Raw genomic sequence first — 23,618 nt, 5'->3', positions numbered from 1 at the left:
GACGCTCTCTACCTTTTACTTGTTTAAAATCCCAGTTAGGCCGCAAAAGAGGAAACCCCTCGTCTACGAGATGAGACTGGGCGGTTGGCTTCCCGTCGACCCCCGGGACCCATTTCCGCGCCTCTGCCAGGATTCGCTCCCGTTCTTCCGTGTTGAAGAGCACCTGCAACAGCTGCTGGCAATCATCCCAGGTGGGGTTATGAGTGAACAAAATGGGAAAAGGGCCAGTATTGATAGGTTCGCTCTCCGTCCGGGTTAGCTGGTCCCACCCGGACGGGGAGTGCCTGTACAGTAGATGAAGGTAACTCTGGGTCCTCATGATCTCGCTCACCCCCATCCCCTCTATTCTCTCTTTGGGGTCGAGACTCCCCCACCCCTTCTGATTTACCGGGGGGGGGGGGCTCTTCCCCCCGGGGGAACCTGCAACGGAGGAGGGGCATATGGCGCGGGCCTAATTTTCGTCTCCAAGTCAATCAGGTTCTGGTCCGAGGATTCTTGCAAGACCGGTTTTGGGCCCTTATTCTTTTTGGCTTCTTCTGGGGGAGTGGGAGTTTCTGTAACCAGGGCCTGTACATTAGGAGAATCAGGGAGCTTGTGAACAAAAGGTTTTAACCATTTGAGCAGATCTTTTACTAGATCTTGCCAGACCATAACATATGGGACTTGGCTCGGGTGGCCCCAGGGATCAGGAGCCATAACTTTTTTTTTCACCGCCCGAATAATAGAAGGTTGAAAAGTTCCTTCTGGAGGCCATCCAGCTTGGAAGGTGGGCCACTCTACAGAGCAAAAGGTTATTAATTTACTCTTTGTAACCAGTAGCAACAGATCATACACTCTAGCCCGGACCTCCGAGAAATGATCAGTCATGAGAGAGAGTGAGGTAGATTTTCTTTGCCTCATAGCGAGAGTCAGAAGAAAGTCACTGAGAATTACCACCAATAAATTCTATCGGGAGTGGTGGCGGCCAGGAGGTTGGGCTTGTGGTATGCTTCGTGGAACTATTTGAGTGCCTTAGTCATTGCACGGAAGTTTTTTTGCTGGGGGCGGGCACCCTAAGGGTTTCTAGCCTGTTCCGTGACCCCCTTATCTTTTCACGGGAGTGTTCTAGTGGCAGGCACCCTATCGGCTCTTAAGTGCCTGTCCCGTGCCCACACAGATGGGTTTCTATTTGGCCAGATTCTCGGTTTAGAATACAAGAAAAAAGAAAGGAGTTTCACCCTCTTGGGTTCCCGTTACTGGGGTGGACCTGTTGGGAAGCCTTTAGAATTCGCCAGGGAGTAGCCCTGGCCGGGACTCGTCAGTTGACCCGACAACTGTCAGCCTGTTTACTGAAACTCCCAGAAACAGAAATGAGGCTCCAAGGCTTTATAGGAAGAAGTAGACAACGACACACCAGAGAACAACAAGACAGGAGACAATGCCGGCAGTTATACAGAAAAACACACAGACAGACACACATCGGCCGATGACACAGATCCTCTGGAACAAGGGTCACCTTACCGTATGGTGTCCACTGTTCCCCAGATTCGGGCTTAGGAGAGGAGGTCTCATTCCCGCAGAACTGGCTGCCTCCCAGCGTGCTCGCTGGCCTCGGCCTCACGCCAGCCGGAACGGCTAGTCCGTTCCCTCATGGAAAGCTTTCCCTAATCTCAGACACCTTCCTGCTTCACAGTAGGACCCCGGATTTACTCTGGACTTTTTCTGCGCCAGACACCTTCCAGCTTCACAGCAGGGCCTCGGCTTTACTCTGGACTTTTTCTGTGCCAGACACCTTCCCGCTTCACAGCGGGGCCTCGGCTTTACTCTGGACTTTTTCTGCGCCAGACACCTTCCCGCTTCACAGCGGGGCCTCGGCTTTACTCTGGACTTTTTCTGCGCCAGACACCTTCCCGCTTCACAGCGGGGCCTCGGCTTTACTCTGGTCTTTTCTAAACCTGCCTGAGCACCGGTGCTATTACCTGTCTTTTTCCCCCTTTGTTCCAAAGAGCATTCTTCCCCGGTCAAGGGATCCCGGACGAGCCCCCAAATGTTCTGCCTGTAGTCCGAGTCCCCGGTCAGGAAAGAAGACTGCTCGAAACAATGCAACTCGCAATAGGGGAATTTATTAGTGACTCGAGCCAGGGCCTCCCGCCCTCACCAGGTGTGTAAGGACGAAAGGCCCTGAGCCCCAGTTCTCTCGGCTATTAGGTCAAAACAAGCAGCAGGTAGTTGGCGCAATCGGATTGGTTACACAGTGGGTAGTTGGCGTAAGCGGATTGGTTACACAGTTGCAAGGTAATTTTTGTTGGCCCTACGTGGGGCTTTTAGCTTTCCCCTTATATGTTCCCTTTCTTCTGGCTAGGCATATGTTGATTGGCTGGCTCCAGGTAGCCTGATAATTATGTTACCCCGGGAAACCAGGCCTACTCCTAATCTAGGCTGCCTGCCATGGCGTTAGCCGTGACAGCCTCACAGTGATCTGTTTCACCATAGATAATATACATGCTGTTCTTTCGAAACATCCCACACTTACCTCCCTGATACAGCCTCATGGAATGCAAACCACACGTGATGGACACAGTACTACCCGGCCTCCACGCATTGGGTCTGACAGCGAAATCAAAGTTAAAAATTATCCCCGGAATTCTCCAGTAGTTAGGACTCTGCGCTGCCAGGGCCCAGGTTCAATGTTCAATCCCTGGTTGGAGAACTGAGAATCCAAAAGCCGCCCAACAGGGCAAGAAACAAAAACCCCAGTAGGTTAAACATAAAAACTCCCACGGTTCCCTTTGGTGCCAGAACAAAGCTTAGCCCCTCTGAGGGCTCCCGAGGGCCTGAGACTCTCCACCAGCGCCTCCCCGGCCTGCCAGACTCCTCCCTGCTCGCATACTACCTGTCCACGCCCCCGATATCCATGCCTGCCACCAGACTATCAGCCCTGTGGGCAGGACAGTGGCGTGGTCGTCTCTCTCTGCCCCTGCCAGTGCAACCAGCTGTGGAGTCCCGGCAAGCACCCAAAGCAGAGTACGACCAGCCTTGCAGGTTGAAAACTGGAAGCCATCATGAGTGGCCCCTGCGCTGGCCGGAAACGCTGGACAGCGAAGCAGGTAGTGCCAGAGCGGAGAGTGGAGGAGGGAGTCACGCCTTTATTCACCAAACCCGCCTCCTGGACAGCCCTTTTCCCCGCCACCTTCTGGCCTCACTAGCCTTCCTCGAGGTAGGTTCAGGCTCTCCCGGAGGCGGCTTCATCCCCGGAAGAACCCTCATCCGCTTCGACTGGGAGAGAGTAACAGCCCGATCTGGGAACGAGCTTCCCAGAGAGGATGGTGTTCTGTGAGGCGCCATGCAGTGAGGAGGGAGAGGAGAGTTGAGAGTGGGGTCGGGACGGTGTAAAGGACGCGACCTCGGACCCTGGGCCGGATGGGGTCAGGGATGGGAGCATGGAACCTGGGCGTGACACGGATAATGACTGGACCCTGGAGCCCGCGTGCGATGGGTGGTTAGATGGTACTAGTGAATTGGCCCTCGAAGGGGCCAGAGATGGGAAACTGGAGCCATGATGGGACAGGACCAGTGGCGGGAGCCTGGGAACTGAGACCTTCGAGGGCAGGGACAGGGCCAAAGAATCTGCACGACTTAAGACCTGAGACGGGTTCTGAGAGTCTGGGACAAATGGGACCGCGCTAGCACGCAACGGGGTCTTGGAGGGAAAAGACTCGGGGTCAGAAGAGGCCGGCGACGGTTCACAAAGTGGCGGGGCCTCGGCGCAGCCAGCCGTGCAGGTCCCGCGTGTCCTCAAGCTCGCGCCGCAGCTGCTCGGCCTGCTCCAGCAACTGGCGCCGCGTGTTCCACGGCACCTGGGCCCGGAGGCGCAGCTGCAGCGACTCCGGCCGCAGGCGACCATTGTCCACTCTGATCGCCTGGGTGTGCTCCAAGAGCGTGCGCGCCGCCTCCCGCTCCACGCGCTGCGTGCGCGCCTCGCGCTCAAATGCTGCGTTGTCCTTCCGCTTCAGGTTGTGGAGCAGCTGCGTGTGCTCCCCACACAGGTGCAGCAGCTCGCACTCCAGAGCCTGGATCCGGGCCAGCTGCTCCAGTTGCAGCTCCTGCGGGCGGGGCACGGGTCAGCACCGGTCAGTGGCGCGCACCCACCTCGCCCGGCCCCCGCCCGACCTGCCCGCGGGCGCGCGCGCACTGACCGTGCAGGCCTGCAGCTCCTGCACCTGCTGCGCCATCTGCGCCCCTCCATCTCCAGCAGCTGCGCGCGCAGCCCGTCCTCACGCGCGCGATAAATCGACGGCAGCTCTGCGCTGCCTGTGGATCTGCGACAGGTCCACGCGATTCTCCTCTTCTCGGTTCTCCTCCCGCAGGCGTGCCGCCTCGCTGATAATCAAGTTACTCTGCTTCACTTGGTCGTCGCGCTGCTTACAGGCGTCCAGTTCCTCGGAGAGCAGCTTGTGCTCGCGCTGCAGGTATTCGCTGCCTTCCGACAAAGGCGGCTCGGTGCCCTCTCCCGCCGCGGCCCCCGGGCGCCAGGCGCCCGGCCCGCTCTTCTTGGGCGCCATGGGTCCCGCAGCCCGGTCCTGCCCCGACCGCAAGCCCGAATGTTCTGGTGCATCTCAGGGTCACGAAGCTATGGAACCTTTAGCAGCAATGGCAACAGCCTCTAATAGAACCTGAATAATACCTGCTCAAACTCGTGGAGAACCTTTTTTTACAAGCATCAAGGTGTCCGAGAATCTCCTGGATTACATGGTGAGAATACTGAGCCTGAATGGAATACATTATAATTTTAAAGTAGTGAACTGCAAACTCATTGGGATCCCATAGCTTGTGATGATCCAAATGAGCAAAAACTGGTCTCACAGCGTTATTCATATTCCCAAAGCTCACCCGGCCCAGCAGTTCTCTGAAACAGTTTTCAGCCAGCACAGCGGGATTCTCTTCTTTGTCTGCTGCTGAAGGAGGAGGAGGAGGGCCTATGCGACTCCTGTCAACCTCTTCTATCTTTTGCATGTTGAACAGCAGGGATGGAACAATTTTATCCATATGCTGAGGCTCCCAAATGGTAGCCCGAAGTTCATCATTTACTGTTTTACGAACCACACCTTGAATACTTCTGATTCCAGCAATTCGGATTTCTGTTCGTGTTTCTGGATCACTATGATAGGAGTGACACATGGCACTGAAGCGAGATACAAAAAAACCGTAACGTCTGTGATACGATGGTGTGTCTTCTTCAATATTTGCAAATTTGACAAAAGAATTTGTTCCGAGAACTTGAAGCTTTGGTTCCCCTGATTCCAGCAGTTTTGCTACCATATGAAGAAAGCTTTCTACAAAAGGCTTGATGCTTTGAGAATGGCAGGCCATAAGAAGTTGGTCCAATGCCTCCACAGCAATTAAAACATACCCAGTACGATGTCTGACAACATCCCTGCTCAACCTTTCTGCCAGGTAAGAACCAATTTGATCCAGTTTCTCTGGAGCAGATACAGCATAAAATGTCCATTTCTCCATATTGGCTTTAACAAGGCCATCTTTTGGATCTTCAGGGAATATGTTGTCCACCAGGCGTTTGTAGTGAGGACGCAGAGCAGAACAGCAGCAACACACTCGGGTAGGCATGGTGACCCCGAGCCACGCTCGCCGCCTCGCCGAGCCTCAGCAGGGCCGCGCCGGGCGCGCCGACTACATCAGGACGGGCCAGCCGCCTGGGCTACGGAGGCCTGGACGAGGGGAAGGGTGAAAGGCCGAGGAAGTCGACGCGGACCTCCGCTACCACGCAGACTGAACGGGCAGCAGCGGGCCCTGCCGGCACTTCCCTGCGCCGGACGACAGCGGGGCGTCCCCACGCCCTCTGCCTCTGCTTTTTAATATGCTATCTAGGTTGGTCATAACTTTCCTTCCAAGGAGTAAGTGTCTTTTAATTTCATGGCTGCAATCACCATCTGCAGTGATTTAGGAGCCCCCCCAAATAAAGTGAGAGACAATTTTGGGGGGCTCCAAAATCACTGTAGATGGTGACTGCAGCCATGAAATTAAAAGACACTTGCTCCTTGGAAGAAAAGCTATGACCAACCTAGATAGCATATTTAAAAGCAGAGGCATTACTTCGCCAACAAAGGTCTGTCTAGTCAAGCTATGGTTTTTCCAGTGGTCATGGATGGATGTGAGAGCTGGACTATAAAGAAAGGTAAGCGCCAAAGAACTGATGCTTTTGAACTGTGGTGTTGGAGGAGACTCTTGAGAGTCCCTTGGACTGCAAGGAGATCCAACCAGTCCACTCTAAAGGAAATCAGTCCTGAATGTTCATTGGAAGGACTGATGCAGAAGCTGAAGCTCCAATACTTTGGTCACTTGATGTGAAGAACTGACTCCTTGGAAAAGATCCTGATGCTGGGCAAAATTGAAGGCAGGAGGAGAAGGGAATGACAGAGGATGAGATGGTTGGATGGCATCACCAACTCGATGGACATGAGTTTGAGTAGGCTTCGGGAGTTGGTGATGGACAGGGATGCCTGGCTTGCTCCAGTTCATGGGGTCACAAAGAGTCAGACACAACTGAGAGACTGAACTGAACTGAACCTTACAGAGAAGAGATTACTGATATTGTGGCTTTCACAACTTTTTCTAAAGGGTGCAGGCAGAAAAGTAATTCACACGAGAACTTACAAATATTAAATCCTATTATGTCAAACAAATGCCATTAAATATGAAACAAAATATTGACTCTATTTCATAATATAGCTTATGGTTAACAAATTTAATATAGAATTTTAAACTACCAATTTAGCTTAATTAAAAGTATAATTTCATCAATCCTGATTAAATAAAAGCGTGTTCAGTATCCTCTCCCTCTGAGATTTTTAAATAGAACATTGAGAAAGTTTGATGTTGGGAGTTATGGTTGCCCAACAGTGATATCGGGGCCTCCCAGGTGGTTCAGTGGTAAAGAATCTGCCTGCCAATGCAAGAGACACGAGAGAGGCAGGTTCAACCCCTGGTTAGGGAAGATCCCCTGGAGGAGGGCATGGCAACCCGCTCCAGTATTCTTGCCTGGAAAGTTCCAAGGACAGAGCAGCCTGGTGGGCTACAGTCCATGGGGTCGCAAAGAGTTGGACACCACTAAGTGCATACACATACACAAAAAACAGTGATTATGCTGATTCCTTTTGAATTAAGTTATTAAGATCACCACTAACCAAACTGCATTAATGGAAAGGTTGTACATACAGTGAATTCTAACGGTATCCTGTAAACATATACATGTACATAGTAGTATTTAACATAGACAAGCAATACTGGCCAGGAGAATTAGTACCCATGCATGGCCCACTAAGCCTTCCCAGTAGCTACCTCCATGGTCAGAAAACTCAAAGTAATAACATATTTGTCAAGAAATCAGTACTTGTCTCAGGAAGTTTATATTCCCACAGGTAGGGAGTAGCTTATAGTAGATTTTTAAAAATTATAGTTGATTTACAATGTTGTATTCGTTTCAGGTGTACAATGTAGTGATTCAATATTTTTATAGATTAGACTCCATTTAAAGTTATTATAAAATATTGGCTATATTCCCTGTGCTATGTGACAGTTTTCTTATTTACCTCTTACCAGTTCTAGTTATTTCATATCTTTACCAATGCTTGGTACTGTCAATCTTTTAAATTTTAGCCAGTCTAGTCAGTATATAGCAGTACCTCATTGTGGTTTTAATTCAGATTTCTCTATGAATTACATTTCTCTAGTGATGTTGAGCACCTTTCCATATGCTTGTCGGCCATTTGGAAATCCTCTATTGTGAAGGGTCGGTTCAAGTCCTTTTTCTTTAATGACTATGGAATTCTTTGAGTCATATTTTGAGTCTATGCATTCATTGTAATGTTCTTTTCCCAGTTTGTGTTTTATTATTTTACTTTCTTAATTATTTTTAATTAATGACCAGACGTTCTTAGTTTTTATGAAATCTAATTTATTAGCTTTTGATGGTTAGTACTCTGTCCTGTTTAAGAAATCTTTGCCTACTCCAAGGTTATGAAGATATTTTATGTTTTTTCTAGAATCATTATTTGTTTTACCTTCACAATTATGTTGATGGTCTATCTCAAATTAATTTTTGTGAAGGCAGGTAAAGGTACAGGTAAAACAGTTACTTGCTCCCACACTGTTTATTGAAAATATCTTTCCCCCACTTAAAGAAGCTTATGTAATTAATTTTCAACCAGTCTTCTTTTCTAGTAAATCTACTTAAATATGTGTTGCTTTAGATGCTTCCCATAAGTTTAGAAAATTTTTAAAAAATATTTCTTTATTTGGCTGTGCCAGGTCTTAGTTGTGGCACGCAGGATCTTTGATCTTTATTTTCAGCATATGGGATCTAGTTCTTTGACCAGGGATCGAACCCAGGTCCCCTGCTTTGGGAGCAGGGAGTCTTAGCTACTGAATCGCCAGGGGAGTCCATTCCCATAAGTTTTGATACACTGTTTTTAATTATCATTCAATTTGAAACATTTCTAGTTTCTTTTGTGATTTCTCCTTTGATCCCTGAGTTACTTAGAAATGTGATCGAGAGTAAAGGACACTCAGCACAGCTCTGGCAGCCAACCTAGCCCACTGGAAAGGCTGGCTTGCTTTCGTCTGTGCACTCCTGGCAGCACTATAGGTGAGTGAAAGTTCCCACAAGCAGGAGGTGTGTGTGGGGAGACACCTTAGGGTTGAGCCTGCCCTGGCATGAGTGCACACACAGAATAACCATGCCTTTTCTCCAGCTCTAAAACATACCCTGGGCCATGAGAGAAAGAAGGGAAAGCAGGCCAGCCCTTCTTTAGCTGAGTAATCAAAGCTAAGTCACTTAAAGCTTTCTGATCTGTAAAACGGGGATGATAATGTTTAGTTCCATGTTCTCCGTGCATGCTAAGTCACTTCAGTAGTGTCCCATTCTTTGTGACCTCAAGGACTGTAGCCTGCCAGGTTCCTCTGTCCATGGGATTCTCCAGGCAAGCATACTGGAGTGGGTTGCCATGCCCTTCTCCAGGGGATCTTCCTAGCCCAGGGATCAAATCTGTGTCTCCTCTGTCTCCTGCATTGGCAGACAGGTTCTTTACCACTAGTGCCGCCTGGGCAGTTCCATGTCCCACTGAGAGTACACGGAACGGGAGTCTTGCTACGGGACACTAGGTAAACCTTAGCAGGTAAACGGATGAGGCCAGGAGGAAAACTTGCCTCTATGACAGGTCTTGACACAGTACCTGCCTTTGGCCAGAGCTGGGAGGAGGACCCCTACCCAGGACTTTGTGGAGACAGTTAATGCAGGGCCTACAGAGGCAAAATTGGGAAGTGGTGACCAGTGGGGCTGCTGGTGGGGGCCACCCTATGAGCTCTTCCCCCCATACCAGGCAAGGGCTTGCTGCCTGGGTGAGATGTGCCCCAGGGGGTCTGGTTTCAGCTGGAAGGTTATCCTTTCCATCCAACACCCCCAGATGACTGCTCCCCAAAAGGACTCAATCCCCTCCCAGCTCCCATACCTACACCTCCTAGACCTTCTTTGTAGCTAGAGGCAGAGGGGATGAGGAGGGGTAACTGCAGAAAGGAGTGAGTCCAGAGAACTCTGGGAGCAGCTGCAGCTCTCTCTGCTTTCTTGAACTGATCTTGGGCTCACTTTGAACCTGTCAAGCCAGGAACCGTCATACCTCTGTGCCCATTACCCTAGGCTGCATCTTTTTGCCTATGTCCAGATTTCCTGTAGCCTCTATTCTTACCTGCAAGGAAATGAGTGGCAGAGGTGAGCAGGTAGGCGGATCCCTGGGTCTTTAGCAGAAAGAGTAGTTGCTAGGTTGAAAATCATTTCCAGACAGTCCAGCGGTTCCTGCTGCGCAATCACCTTTGCTCCCAGGGCTGCAGCTGAGCCACTGAACATGCTTACAGAGTCAGGTTGCTCCATTCTACGGGGGTGAAATAGAAACAATTCAGGAGACATCCCAAGTGCCCCCTCCCTAGTCCAATAGTGCCATGCCTCTGTGGAGGGTTGCTGGGGACTCAGTTTCACTCCCCAGAAACTCTGCTGTACTCAGGGGTCCTCTTATCACTTGGAATGGAACTCCACCACTTTGGTGGATTTCTTGGGAGTGTGGTGGCTGGTGTATTGCTTTGGATATACTGAGGGCAGGGATATACTGAGGGCAGGGATAACCTTCTACTGAGGCTAAGGCAGAGTCCTGCAACATCTCCAGAGACTGATGATTGTACTCAGAAAAGTAAGACCTGGTAGGGAGGAGGAGGGACTGGTTACTTCTCTGGGTGTCTGAAGATTTGGATACTGGGGTTTGCAGATGTCTTCAGAAGGGGCTGAAGCTGGAGTTGAGAATGCCCTTTGCCACCTTGGAGGGGCCCATGTGTCCAAATTGCAAGTCACATGCTACGAGTCATATTGGCTGGTCCTATCTGTCTTCCTTGGACCTTTTCAGAAGTTTCATCTGAGTACTCCATCCACAGCTCAGCTGTTCTGTGGGCCTCCAATTAAGGCCCCACCATCTGCATGGAAGGGGAGGCCTGTGTGGGGAGAGGAAGAGGGAGTTAGAGCAAGGTCTGAGGGGGAATGAGTGTCTCTGGGCCTGAGCCCTCTTACAGTCAGGGGAAAGGGTGTTCCATCCAAAAGCTGGCCCTGCATCATGCCCCACTCTCCCTGGCTTGACCTCAGCCTACACTTTCATGGCAATAGGCAAACCCATGAATTTTGGTTGACCCCAGAATCAGGAGCTTCAGGTCATCACGGTGTCTGACCTAGCCTTTAAGTCTAGACGCCTTGGCACAGTGCTGGTCTTGAAGCACACACTCAAACAGCTCCCAAATGAATGGGAGAATGGCAAGCACTGGTTTTCATGCAACAAACACGACTCTCCCACCGAGGGGCTCCTGATCACAGTGGGATGCCCCTCAGGTGAGGGCTCAAGAGACACCAGCCTGGAATATCTAAATATACATCTCTTCAAAGACATACAGATGGCCAATACACACGTGAAAAGATGCTCAACGCTGCTTATTATAAGAGAAATGCAAATCAAAATTGTTGTGAGGTACCACCTCACATTGATCAGAATGGTCATCTTAAAAGTCTACAAACAGCAAATGCTGGAGAGGGTGGTGGAGAAAAGGGAATCTTCCTACATTGTTGGTGGGAATGTAAATTGATACAACCATTATGGGTAACAGTATGGAAGTTCCTCAAAAAACTAAAAATACAGTTGCTATATGATCCAGCAATCCCATTCCTGGGCATATATCCAGACAAAACTATAATTCAAAAAGATACATGCACCCCTACATCAATACCAGTACTACTCCCAATAACGAAGACATGGAAACAAGCTAAATGTCCACTGAAAAATGAGATAAAGATGTAGTATATATACACAATGGAATATTACTCAGTCGTTAGAAAGAACAAAATAATGCCATTTGCAGCTACATGGATAGACCTAGAGATTATCACACTAAATGAAGTAATCAGAAAGAGAAAAAACCAATACCATATGAACATCACTTAAATGTGGAATCTAAAATATGACACAAATGAACTCATCTACAAAATAGGAGCAGACTCCCAGACATAGAGAACAGACTTGTGGTTGCTGAGTGGGGGGCAGGAGGGGTTAGATTGTGAGTTTGGGACTAGTAAATACAAACTATTATATATAGAATGGATAAACAACAAGGTCCTATTGTATAGCATAGGGAATTACAGTCAATATCCTGTAATGAACCATAATGGAGAAGAATATGAAAAAGAAGATAGGTATGTATAATTGACCCACTTTGCTGTACTCCAGAAACTAACACATTATATCAACTATACTTAGTCAAAAAATTACATATATATATATACACATAGAGAGAGAGAGACAGACAGACAGAGAGGGAGGGAGACAGAAACAGAGAGGGAGGGAAGCCCTACAGATGAGCCATGGGGTTGGGGGGGGGGGGTGGGGGCGGGGGAAGCGTTCCAGTTGGGGATCTGGGTATCAGGATAAAGCTAGATTGGGAGTGCCAGTGGGTACTCTGCTGCTCCCTGCAGGATATTGCAGGAACAGCACCCCTGGGGTGAGGACTAAATTGCTGAAGGAAAAAGAGGCGACACGCAGGGTTCAAGCAACCCTCTTTGTCCCCACACTTGATATCTGGCACAGAGCATTCACATTCTCTCCTTCCTCCTCCTTGAAGCCAGGGTCCCGATGCCTGGGGTCTGTCCCCAGCCTCACGAAGTAGTCTCTGTATCTCCCCAGGTCTCCCAAATCCTCCATCCGGGACATGTCACACATTTCTGAAGCTCCTTCTGCCAAAAAGCCTTGTCTTGGGAACATCAGGCCAGTTCCAGACCTGAAAAATCACTCATGCAGTGTTTGTACTCAGCGGATGGAAAGGGCTCCCAAGGAGCCTTTGTAGACTACTAGGTGTAGGCAATGCTGTTCGTCAGGAAGGAAGACAAATGTAAGGATTAACAAATACTATGAAAATAGAAAATGATAGAAAGGCAGGAACTTAACTGTAACAAAATTTGAAAGATCAAGCCAAAGGCTGATTACTTGTAAAACTTATAAAATTTGATAAGCCAATGGAATATTAACTTTAAATACTGATGCACAAGTCATAGATACACATAGACATAAATAGAGATATAGAGCTGTAACAAGAAACCCATAGATCATGCTTTGGGCCAATTCAGTGTTAGGAACGTGGCTGGGTAAAACTGAGCTGAGGGCAGGAGGAGGATGGGGTGGGAAAGGGCATCAACAAATGTTTATTATGGAAAATTTCAAATATATACAAAAGTAGTAGTATCAGGATAATGAGGCCCATGTACTCATCACCCACCTTAAACAATTACCAACTCCACTAACAATTTTGTTTTATCTATATCACCTCCTGCTATTCCCCCACCTCAGATTATTTTGAAGCAAACCTCATATTTCATATTATTTTATCATTAAATACATTATTTTTCTTTAAAAAAGAACAATGCTTTAAAAAATCATGAGTACAGTATCATCATCACAAGTAAAAAAGTTAACAATTATTCTTTAATATCTTTAAATATCCAAAGTTTATATTTCTCTGGTCATTCTGCTTTTGTATTTTTTTGGGGGGGGCACCATGCTGTGTGGCATGGCTTCCCTGGGGGCTCAGAGGGTAAACCATCTGCCTGGAATGCGGAAGACCTGGGTTCAATCCCTGGGTTGGGAAGACCCCATGGAGAAGGAAATGGCAACCCACTCCAGTTCTCTTGCCTGGAAAACCCCCTGGACAGAGGAACCTGGTAGGCTACAGCCCACGGGGAAGCAAAGAGTTGGACATGACTGAGAAAGAGTCGGACACGACTGAGCCACTTCACTTTCACTTTCATGCTGTGTGGCATGTGGTATCTTAGTTCCCTGACCAGGGATCAAACCCAAGACCCCTGCACTGGGAGCATGGAGTCGTAACCACTGGACCACCAGCTTACGGTCCCTCCACTATGTTTTGATGGTTGTTTTTCTTGATTGTCTTCCCCATCGGACCTAACCAGGGACCTGGGCAGTCCCTGCGACCAACACCCTGTGTCCACATACCCAAGACAGCCACTGAGCTCCAGATGATAACCTATGGTTTCCAACCACTTTCAAGGACTTCCTCAGGCCTCGCCTGGTCAGAATAGCCCATGTGAACCTGGGCTGCAAGTCCCAACAGCCTCTTCATCCTGCTGTCTTCGGTCAGTTCAGGTTGTACATTGAGTCCTGAAAGCTGATTCAGTCTAAATCTCTTTCCCCAACTGGCAAGTGTGTGATAAAGTGCCCTTTGGGGAGGTGGTAGTGAGGGCAGGCTGGGGCAGGAAGTCCTGTGTGTCCCACCATCTCTATGAAAGAGCAGTCCTCACACTTGCCTCGTGCTGATGCGACCAGGCGTGGGCAAAAGACTGACAACACAGGGCGGAAAGGAGCAGCCATTAGCACTAATGAAGCAGGCGGTCTGAAAGCTTTTTACTTTGAAGCTGCTCGCCCACCCGGGGAGGGAACAGTCTGTTCGGTCACCTTGGTTTCCAGGAACCGCAGGCAGAAAATGGTGTGGGGATAGGAGCAGGGGTGGGATCTTGGAGAAGCCTGGAGGAAGGGGGAGCAGAGACAGATCCAGAGAGGGAGGTAGAGGGCCTGCTTTTGGCTGAGTGGTCTTTTGCCCTCCTTACTCCTCTCCAAAACCTAGGGTCTGGGTCTGCACCCCAACCCCACCCAGCATTGGCTACTGGCCCATCACCCCCCTTTCAGCGCTCTTGACCCAAGTTCCTGGAAGCAAAGGAAACATGCCATGCGTAGGGTCTGAATGACCATCTCCGGGGACACAAATTAAATTAAGCGTTCAGGGCTGCCTGCCTTGTTACTGCTAATGACTCCAGCCTACCCATCCCCCAGGTCCCTTTCCTGCAGAAATTTGGGGGCCCAGGGCACCCTATCTTGTTCCCAAATTTTGATGGGCTCCTGGAACCCTCACTCCAAATTGGAGATGGGCACCCCTCTTGTAGAGTCCTGGTTCCAGTGAGAGAGGCCTGAATTGTTCTCCCACCTTCTGGGGAGGGCCCCTCATACCCTGGCTGCAGGAAGCAGTCACGTGTGGGCCCTTCATTAGATCCTGCCATATAAGCCGGGGACACGGAATGGTCAGCAACTCCTGGGGCGAGGATCCAGCAAGCAGAGGTAAGTCCTCAGGTTGGGCTGAGACTTCTACTCTCTAGGGGTCTGGGATGGGGCACCTAGAGGGTGCTCCAGGGATGAAGAGGGGCTAAGTTGTGGGTTTTCGCACTCAGCCAGGCCATGCTGACCGCAGTATTGCTGAATTGTGCCCTGTTGCTGGCAATGCCCACCATGCAGGGGGCCCAAATGGGCTCTGCTCCCCTGGAGGGCATCGGAAGGCCTGACGAAGCCTTATTTCTAGAGCTCCAAGGTCAGTGTGGGCAGTGATGGGGCTGGGTGGGGCCTGGACACCCTCTGGTCACAAATTGTTCTGCCTTGTATTAGTCTCTTTCCCCTTCCCCAAGCCCAGACCTGGGAGGCAGGTGTCTTGTGCATGGAGGGTTTCTGCCCTCACATTACCTGTCTCAGGCCTAAGACTGCAGCCATTGCTGAAGAGGACAACGGAGGAACAGGCCGAAGAGGCGCTGCTGCAGGAGGCAGAGGCCAAGGCCTTAGCAGAGGTAACTGCTCAGGGCAAGGGGTGTGGCCACAGTCTTTAAATGGGGGGCGTCAACCTCTATCTACTTGACCCTCTCACCTGGGGCAACACTGCAGACCAACCCTCCCCAAGCTCCACTCCGCTCCTAACTTGATCAGGGCAGGTCCCTGAACCCGCCTTTGGAGGCCCATGTTCCCAAAACCCTGCAGGTGCTAGATCTGGAAGGACGCAAGCCACGCTCCCCACGTCGCTGCGTAAGGCTGCACGAATCCTGTCTGGGACACCAAGTACCCTGCTGCGACCCATGCGCCACTTGCTACTGCCGTTTCTTCAATGCCTTCTGCTACTGTCGCAAGCTGGGTACCACCACGAACCTCTGCAGCCGCACCTAGCTGGTCGACGTCCGGGTCGGGGCTGGGGGGCACCAATAAAAGGATGGGACCAATCCCAGGGTTGTGGCGTTATTTCGAACGTGACCGTCATAGGAGGCGGGGGAGGTCACAGCAGGGGCGAAGCTTCCTCTAAGCCTAAGCCACGACACCACACACACACACACACACACACCCTTACTCCAGGGCCTGCGTTATCCCATCACGAGTCACTTACATGCGAGCTCTTATAGCGCCAGGCGCCGCTGGGAGAAACAAAGAAGGGACGCGCTCCTGCTCTTGAGAATCTTTGATAACAAATGCGGGGAAGGGGGCACAGGGCGGCAGAGGGGTTGTACCTCCCAGCATGCTAACAAGCCTCAGGCTCCAGGGCCTGCTTGCGGCTAACTCGACGCGTGACCCCTAGCGAAGCCTGGCCCTCACCCGACCTCAGTCCCTCTCAGGGGAAGGATGGCTCAACAGTTTGGAATATTTCCAAGCATAAGAAGGGCCGCCCATTCCCATCTTTACTTCTGGGGCCGCCACAGCACCAGGGTGTACCAGACTCAGGAAATCTAGAGTGAAGGCCCAATCGAATCCCCGCTTCACGGGCGCCACCAACCGGCTGACCTGGAACATTCCAACCCGCTCTCTCCAGGGAGCAGGACGGCCGCCCCCCCCCCCCGCCCTCCCCTCAGCGCGCATGCGCCAGAGGGCAGCGCGCCCCCCCCCCCCCCACCCCAGCCTACACCTGCGCAAGCGTTCTGCGCCGAAACCTTCCGGAAGTGGAGCCCCGCCCCGTCGTGGTCACGTGAGCCGCTTGCGCGTCACCTGACGCACTTGACAGCCCGCTGCGGCCGCCGCGTCAGCTGATCTTAAGAGTTGTGCTGCGTGCCGGCCGGTCTGGGCCCTCCGGTCCAGCCGCCCCGCTGCAGCCATGTCGTTCTTCCCGGAGCTTTACTTCAACGTGGACAATGGCTACTTGGAGGGACTGGTGCGCGGCCTGAAGGCTGGGGTGCTCAGCCAGGCGGACTACCTCAACCTGGTGCAGTGCGAGACGCTCGAGGGTGAGCCGCGGGGGCCGGGCTGCTGGGCCTCGAAAGGCAGGCAAGGAGATCGAGCCGGGCCTGAAGGTTCTGAGGTCCGGGAGGGGAATCTGGAGGTGCTCGAAGGGCCTTAGAGGTCGGGGAGCCGGATCTGGGCCTGAAAGGCCTGCTGGGAATCCGGGGACTGATGGGTGCGCCGGAAGGGAATGTACCTCAAGCTGCGGCTCAGTGAAGGCCCAAACGCAAACGAAGCTTTAATTAAGAACCGCAGTGGTTCGCCTCTGCTGGGGCCACTTCTTCCCCCGTTTTGCCCGACGTGTAGTTTGGAAGAGAGGGCCTCTTGGGAGTGGTTAGTTGCTGCGAGATGTGCTCATACAAGTCTCTTTCCCCTGACGTAGCGAGAGAGCTGTCTCCTGGCAGCGCTTATGGAAGCTAATCGGAAAAAAGTCCCCCTTTCCCTCCCAACACGTACACCAAAGCCTTTGGGATCATTGTGTTTTCCTGCGGAGTGAGCCTTTCGGGAGAATTGCTGGGCCAGCTTAGCTAGAGTTTCCTTCCGTCGCCGATCCACTGACTGAGCAGTCTCCTGAAGGCAGTGTTTGGGAGAGCCCTGAAAATCTGGAAGTTCATACACGTGTATCTGACAATAATTCCCACCCCCTCCATGAGGATGCGTTGAGATAGGGTTGCTTATCTCAGGAGTGGTGAGAAGCGGAGTTTCCCTTCCCAGGACGCACAGCTCCAAAGTGGGATTGACTCCCTGAGGCACAGCATCAGATTTATTGAAGTAACGACTTCCCTGAATCCAGCCTTCTCTTCTTCCTCTCGCTTCCCACCCCTGCCCCCTAGGTGGTAGTGAAGGGCACAGTGGCTGGGCTGTGAGTTCCCATCCCTGACCTCCAGGTGATATGCCTTGAACAGAGGTACTGCTAGCCTTCTGGTTGGTAGCTGGAGCGGGAAGATGGCCGGATGATTCACCTTCAGGAGAAAATTTTCTCATAAATTTACTGAGGTTAAAAGTGAGCTCAATTAAAAAAAAAAAAACAGTTACTATGGACCTTGCAAACTAGGCCAGTGATGTGAAAATAAATCCTTTAAAATTTTAAAACTTACTGAATTTCAGATACAATTGTGGGCATTATGGTTTTAACGTAAATGTGCAAAAAATGTCTTTCACCTCCCTGATGAGAGTGGTTGTGCTGGGTTGTAGGAACTTGCCAGCAACCTCATTGTCCTCACTGTGGCAAACAGAGGAGAAACAGGGAGGCTGCACAGGGCAGGGCTTGGGACACAGTGGTATTTAATGGGAATTTTATGGACTGACTGGGACTGGAGGAACATCTTTGTTTGCTTAAATCTGAATGTGGACAGCATAGATTACCAACTGGCATTTGGTAAATTTGTTTCTTTTTTAGGCTTTCCTCTCTCCTGCTGCTGCCCTCCTGCCCCACCCCTGTAGAGTTTCTGGGGGCACAGAGTTCCCAGAAGATCTTTTATCATCCTCCATAAACACATTAGGCCATTCTTCCTACAGCACTGCTCACACATGGTCCCCTTGTGGATCACCACCCAGTCCTTTAGTGTGACATTCAGGGATTCCCTCACTCTTTCGCACATGTTCCTTTCCCTCATGTAAGCCACTCCTGACTTTTGGTGCACATTTTGTGATGGACTTTGGACTTTCAAATCTGACTGAATCCCAGCCCCACAAATTACTCAATCACCTAATTTAACCAAGTTATTCAACACCTCTAGGCCTTGGATCCTTCATCTGACACATTAACAGTGCCTTTCTCACCAAACCCTTAGATAACAAGTTGTTATGTGTAAAACACTTAGCTCAGCAATAAGCACTGAGATAGATAAATGTTAGCTCCTTTCAGTATTATTTGCGTTAGCCACTTCCTCTGTTCTTTCTTATCCTGGTGAAGCCCAGTGATTCTTACTCTTTAAGGCCCAGACCCTGTACCAATCCATCTTAGAACCCCTTTGTGGCCATGCTAGGCTGGAATTTTGGCCCCCTCCATCCAGTTGCAGCTCTTGTGGTATCTGTGCTGCTTTCCTAGAAATCACTTAACATAGAGTTTGAGATTCTTGGGACTCTGCTGGATATGCTCAGGAATTTCAGGGGCTGGAGATAACCAGAGGCAGGAAGAAGTGCCCAGAAACTCCTCTTGTCCTCTACAAGAAGGCCTGAAGGTCACATCAGAGGCCTGACCTCCAGCCCTTTGTTGCTGAATGCTTTTGCCTCCTTTTCTCCAGGGAAAAGGGAAAGAGTGGGGAGGAAGGTGGGAAGGAGAGACCAAGGAAGCCAGTGGTCCCTGGTGAGATCCGTAGGTGTATCCTGAGGAGAGGAGGCTTCCAATGAACATGTTTAGAAATGGGACAGTTTCCAGAAGGCTTGGGGCATTGGGTGGTGAGTGGGTGTTTGTTCTGCGAGGTAGGGCGGGTACTTCTTGACCCTCCGCCACACCCTAGCCCTCCTTCCTGCATTCCACTTCATCAGAGCATCTGCTACTGACCTCTTTTGCTAGAACTCAGTCTCTTCGGACCTCTGAGGGTCATGTATCCTCCATTGTCCACCTTGCCTGTTTCTTCTCAGAGGTAGGAGAAAGTCCTACCTCTTGGTGAACTGAGGGATGGAGCTGGGTGGTCACAGAAGCTCTTCCCAGCTCTTAAGTATTTCTGCATGTGCTTAATACCTTTTGGAAGCTGGGTCCTGTGCCTAGGGACTTGTGGGGAAGAGGAGGTTGGTCAGAGATAGAGAAAGAGAAATTACATAGTGTTACTTTTTTTTTTTTCCTTTTAACCGCAGTATTACTTTGAATGCTTTCATCCATTCCACATATACTTACAGAGCACCTGTTTTATGCCAGGCACTGTAGTAGGGTTTGAGATACTTTGTGAATAATGTTCTCTTGTTCCCTTATAGTCTGAGGGTGGAGACTAAAAGGGGCCAGGAAAAGACAAGCAATCAGTGTAGCAGAGTGGTTACAAATGTGGGTTTATTACTTCATGGCTCTGTGGCCGTGTAACTGCTCTGTCCTGAGTTTCATCAGCTGCAAAAGGGTAATAATAATAAATAAAATTATATATACATATATATTTACTAATGGAGCGATTGTAAAGGTTAAACAAAATAATTCTTGTAGGCACTTCCCTGGCAGCCCAATGGTTAAGACTCTGCATTCCAATGCAGGGGGCATGGGTTTGATCCCTGATGGGGAGCTAAGATTCCACATACCTCACAGTGTGGCCAAATAAATAAAGAGAACTGTTTAGGAAAAAAAAAAAAAAGATAATCCCTGTAAAACACTTGGCACATGGTAAATAGTCAGTGTGTTAACTGCTATTACTGCTATGGCAAAGCAAAGGAATATTAAGGGTGATGCTTGTGAAAAGGTCAGTGGAGAAGTGATGGAGAATCAGAGGTCAACTCTCTTTAAAGAGACTGGTTAAGGCCTTGCTGAGAAAAGGATTTTCCAGCTGAAGTGTGAACCATGAGGAGCCAGCTGAGCAAGAGCTGGGGTGAGGGTGAGGTGGGGTGCGCCGGGCGGGAGCATTTCAGGCAGAGAGACCAGCATGTTGGGGAGAAATAGTTGGGTCATCAGCGGGACCAAAAGGAGTCCTGGCTGGTGCGGTTTGGGGGATGAGAGCACAAATCTGGGAATTCAGACCCTTGGTTTAAAAAAATTGGGGTGAGGGACTTCCCTGGTAGTCCAGTGGTTAAGAATCTGCCTTGCAGTGCAGGGGACATGGGTTCAATCCCTGGTCAGGGAACTAAGATCCCACGTGCTTTGGAGCAGCTAAGCCCCCGCAGCACAACTATGGAAGCCTGTATGCCTCAACTAAGACCTGTTGCAGCCAATGAATAAAAGAAAAATTTTTTAAAAATTGGGGTGAGCCCAGGAGAGGAAGCCCCTGGCCCCTCAGCACTGGATGTGGGGGCAGAGAGAGTGGTGGCTTGGGGCACCACCTGCAGAGGCTGGCTGAATTCAAGGTGGTTGGATGTGACTAACTGAACGTATTTCAGATCGTGAGGAATATGTGTAGTACTATTTTGATGTTCGCGTCTTCATTTGTTCATTCAAAAACTCACTTCCTGAAGGCTTACTCTGTGCAAGCTTCTGGGCCAAATAAAAGAGCCAAGTAGGTGTTCCAGGTATTAACATAGTTCTGAGCTTGAACTCTCAGCTTTGACCTTGGCTTCAGCCTAAAAACATTGCTATTAATTTGACTGGCTGCTGGGAATACAAGTATGAGTGAGGTCTGGCTGTGCCATCCAAAATCTCCCCTTTCCTTTTAAAAAGTGCTTTTTATTCTCTTTCATTTATTATGGAAATCATTAAACATATATACATTGGAGGGAATAGTATAATGAACCTGTAAGTAATAGACACCTAATTACAAGTTGTTCAGTTCTTGTTACCTTTATCAATCTTGTGTCGGTAATAGCTGCATTTATCACCCCACTCCAATTATTTTGAAGTCAATCCCAGGCAGTGTATCATTTCAGCTATAAATATTTTGGTGTTTCTAAAAAAGATCATGTCTTTTTTTGTTAACATAACCACAACCCTATTATTCCTCCTTTAAAAGAAACATTAGTTTTGGGTGTCATCAAATATCCATTTAGGGTTTAAATTTGTCTGATTGTCTCAAATGATTTTTTTAATGCAATTTGTTTGACTTGGAGTCCAGTTATGATCCATCAATCAAGCAATTGATGCTATCACAAGTCTTTTAGTATATAGGTTTTCTCTCTCACTTTTCCTTCTATTTGTTGAAGGAGCTGGGTCAATTATAGATTTTTAATATTTTATTATAAAATCTATTAATTTATAGATTTTCCTTTTTTTAATTAATGTAATTGGAGGCTAGTTACTTGACAGTATTGTAGTGGTTTTTGCCATGAGTCAGTCACGGGTGTACCTGTGTTCCCCATCCTGAACCCTCCTCCCACCTCTCTATAGATTTTCCTTCATCTCAGTTTTGCTCGTTTTATCTCTGCTGTAACATGTCCTTTGTTAATTGGTAGTTAGATCAAGAAACTTAATTAGAATCTGGTTATTTGTTAAAAGCAATATTTAATAGGTAGTGTTCGTGCTTCTATTGAGAGTTGTTTCTGTTTAGTTGTTTCTCCTTTTTATGACAAAGGAATCATTGATGTTTATTGCCTAAAACCGTGATTTCATTAGGGGTTGCAAAATGGTGATATTTTAATTTTATGTTTGCTTCTGCAGTTGCTAGCAGAGTTCCTTCTAAAGCTGGAAAGTTCTAGTACTTTGAACACTCTAGTACTTGATTACCCTGAAATACCATCTGTATCAGAGAGGCAAGATAAATACTTGATTCTTTCCCTTATTTACTAGCTTCCAAAATAATGAGTTGGTTTTCCAACATCCTCCAAAGATGACTAATGAGGTTTGTTTACTCTTCTTTTTGTTTGGTTAGTATCATAACACACTTAGGCTTTTAATATATTTGTTGTGCTTCAGTCTTTTAACTTTATGGATGCTCAAATTGTCTTTTGGCCAATGGGAGCTGATACAATTATGCTGCCTATTGTATAAGTTTTTTGACATAAGCCTGTAATCTTCCTTACTGCTAAGATGACAGTATATTGTAATGTTGTCTTGTACATTTTTTGATCCAGACCTAGAGTCATCATTTCTCTTAGGCAACCTGGTTCTTTTTATAGGAAAAAAGATATTTAGGGACCATAATCTGAGTCCAGGGGTTTCTCATTGTTGCTGAGTTGGTCATTATTTCCAGGATTTTGCAATGAATTAGCTCTCCTCTTACTCAGAAACTTGGAAAATACTGAAAAAACATGTGACTTGCTGGATTATGCAGCTGTAACTCAGCTGATGGGTACCAGATGTGAGTTCCTAATTTGGAATGGGGGCTCTCCCTGACCCTTGGACCATTCAGCACATCTCCTTCCTGTTGTAAAGAAATATATTAACATTCAGGAGGAGGAGCTCTGTGATTTTCTCAGCTTCCATGTGAGTTTGGTGGTCCCAAGGATAGTTTTCCTCAGCCAATGAATTAGATGCTCAGGGATCATGGTCGAAGAGCTCACATGCTTGATTTGTTGATTGTCTTCCAGTGCACTTTATCCCTCTCTGTCCTGAGTCACTTGCCTTCTGTTTATTACAGCATTTTCTTCTGCATTTCAACATTATTTCACAAGAGGCAGTCTTATATAGGAAGAGGAAAGTGAGACTCCAGGCTGGTCTTGGCCAGTCACTAGTCACTTCAAACTGCAGATGCAAACATAGATGGTGTCTCCAGGAGTGGCACTAATGAGTTATTAGTGGCACAGTTAGGTATTCAGCACTAATTGTGATGTGGCCAGGAATGTGGCTGGAAAGAGTTTATCTTTGTTGTTGCTGCTTTTTAAAAATTTTTGGCTGTACCTTGTGGCATGTGGGATCTTAGTTTCCTGGCAAGGGACTAAACCCACACCCCCTGCAGTGGAAGTGTAAAGTCTTAGCCACTAGCCACCAGGGAAGTCTCAAGAGATTAACTTTGAAGAACTGCAAAAACCACAGGAAGGGCTTTGTCCTGAATGCAGGAGATGGGAGGGTAAGACTACTTGCTTTGTACTGAGGAATGTACCTGCAGTCTGAAAAGTGTGTTTCCAAGGGGTTGGGGCCACACTGGAGGTGGGAAGAACAGTCTGCAGGGTCTTAGAAGTAACCCAGGGCAGAGAAGATGTCTTCAGACGTTGGCAGGGAGCATTGTGGGGGAATTTATAGGGAAGGGAATTAATAGGATATGAGGGTTGGATAAGGAGGCTGAGGAACAATGAAGAGTCAAGGCTGATGTCTCCACCCTGGCTTAGGCACCTATGTAGGTGGCAGGTGAAATGACAGAGGAATGTGGAAGGAACAGTTTGGAGAAAGAGGAAGAAGATGGGATTGAGGGATTTGTGAGCCATTTGGGTGAAGAGGTGGAGGCTATTTTTGCTGCTCAGGTGTGAGCTTGGGGAATGAGGGTAGAAGTGTGGCCACTGACCCCAAGAGGG

General features: G+C 48.9%; 2 protein-coding genes and 1 pseudogene across 2 annotated transcripts in view; 2 read left to right on the top strand and 1 right to left on the bottom strand.

Moving 5' to 3' along the window:
- Positions 1-2,102: 2,102 nt before the first annotated feature.
- Positions 2,103-16,108, bottom strand: LOC136161072 (coiled-coil domain-containing protein 166-like; annotated as a pseudogene).
- On the top strand, positions 14,814-15,563 carry AGRP (agouti related neuropeptide). The gene is made up of 3 exons (XM_065920529.1): positions 14,814-14,943; positions 15,102-15,193; positions 15,381-15,563. The coding sequence occupies exons 1-3, from the start codon at positions 14,814-14,816 to the stop codon at positions 15,561-15,563; spliced, it is 405 nt and encodes a 134-aa protein (XP_065776601.1).
- Positions 16,109-16,374: 266 nt separating the features above from the next.
- Positions 16,375-23,618, top strand: part of ATP6V0D1 (ATPase H+ transporting V0 subunit d1) — a 37,280-nt gene continuing 30,036 nt past the window's right edge. The window contains exon 1 of the mRNA XM_065925545.1: positions 16,375-16,606. Coding sequence (XP_065781617.1) covers positions 16,477-16,606 — 130 coding nt within the window. The 5' untranslated portion in view covers positions 16,375-16,476. The remainder of the gene's footprint in view (positions 16,607-23,618) is intronic.

This window comes from Muntiacus reevesi, chromosome 2, assembly GCF_963930625.1.
Source record: "Muntiacus reevesi chromosome 2, mMunRee1.1, whole genome shotgun sequence".
NCBI lineage: Eukaryota > Metazoa > Chordata > Mammalia > Artiodactyla > Cervidae > Muntiacus > Muntiacus reevesi.
The sequence above is the reverse complement of the archived record's forward strand: the minus strand, read 5'-3'. Positions and strand labels throughout refer to the sequence as shown.

Bases quoted from the DNA above. Each gene is read 5' to 3' on its own strand.
- AGRP (XM_065920529.1), top strand. From the start codon at position 14,814: ATGCTGACCGCAGTATTGCTGAATTGTGCCCTGTTGCTGGCAATGCCC. The intron at 14,944-15,101 runs GTCAGTGTGGGC...TACCTGTCTCAG, and splicing joins CTTATTTCTAGAGCTCCAAG to GCCTAAGACTGCAGCCATTG. The intron at 15,194-15,380 runs GTAACTGCTCAG...AAAACCCTGCAG, and splicing joins AGGCCAAGGCCTTAGCAGAG to GTGCTAGATCTGGAAGGACG.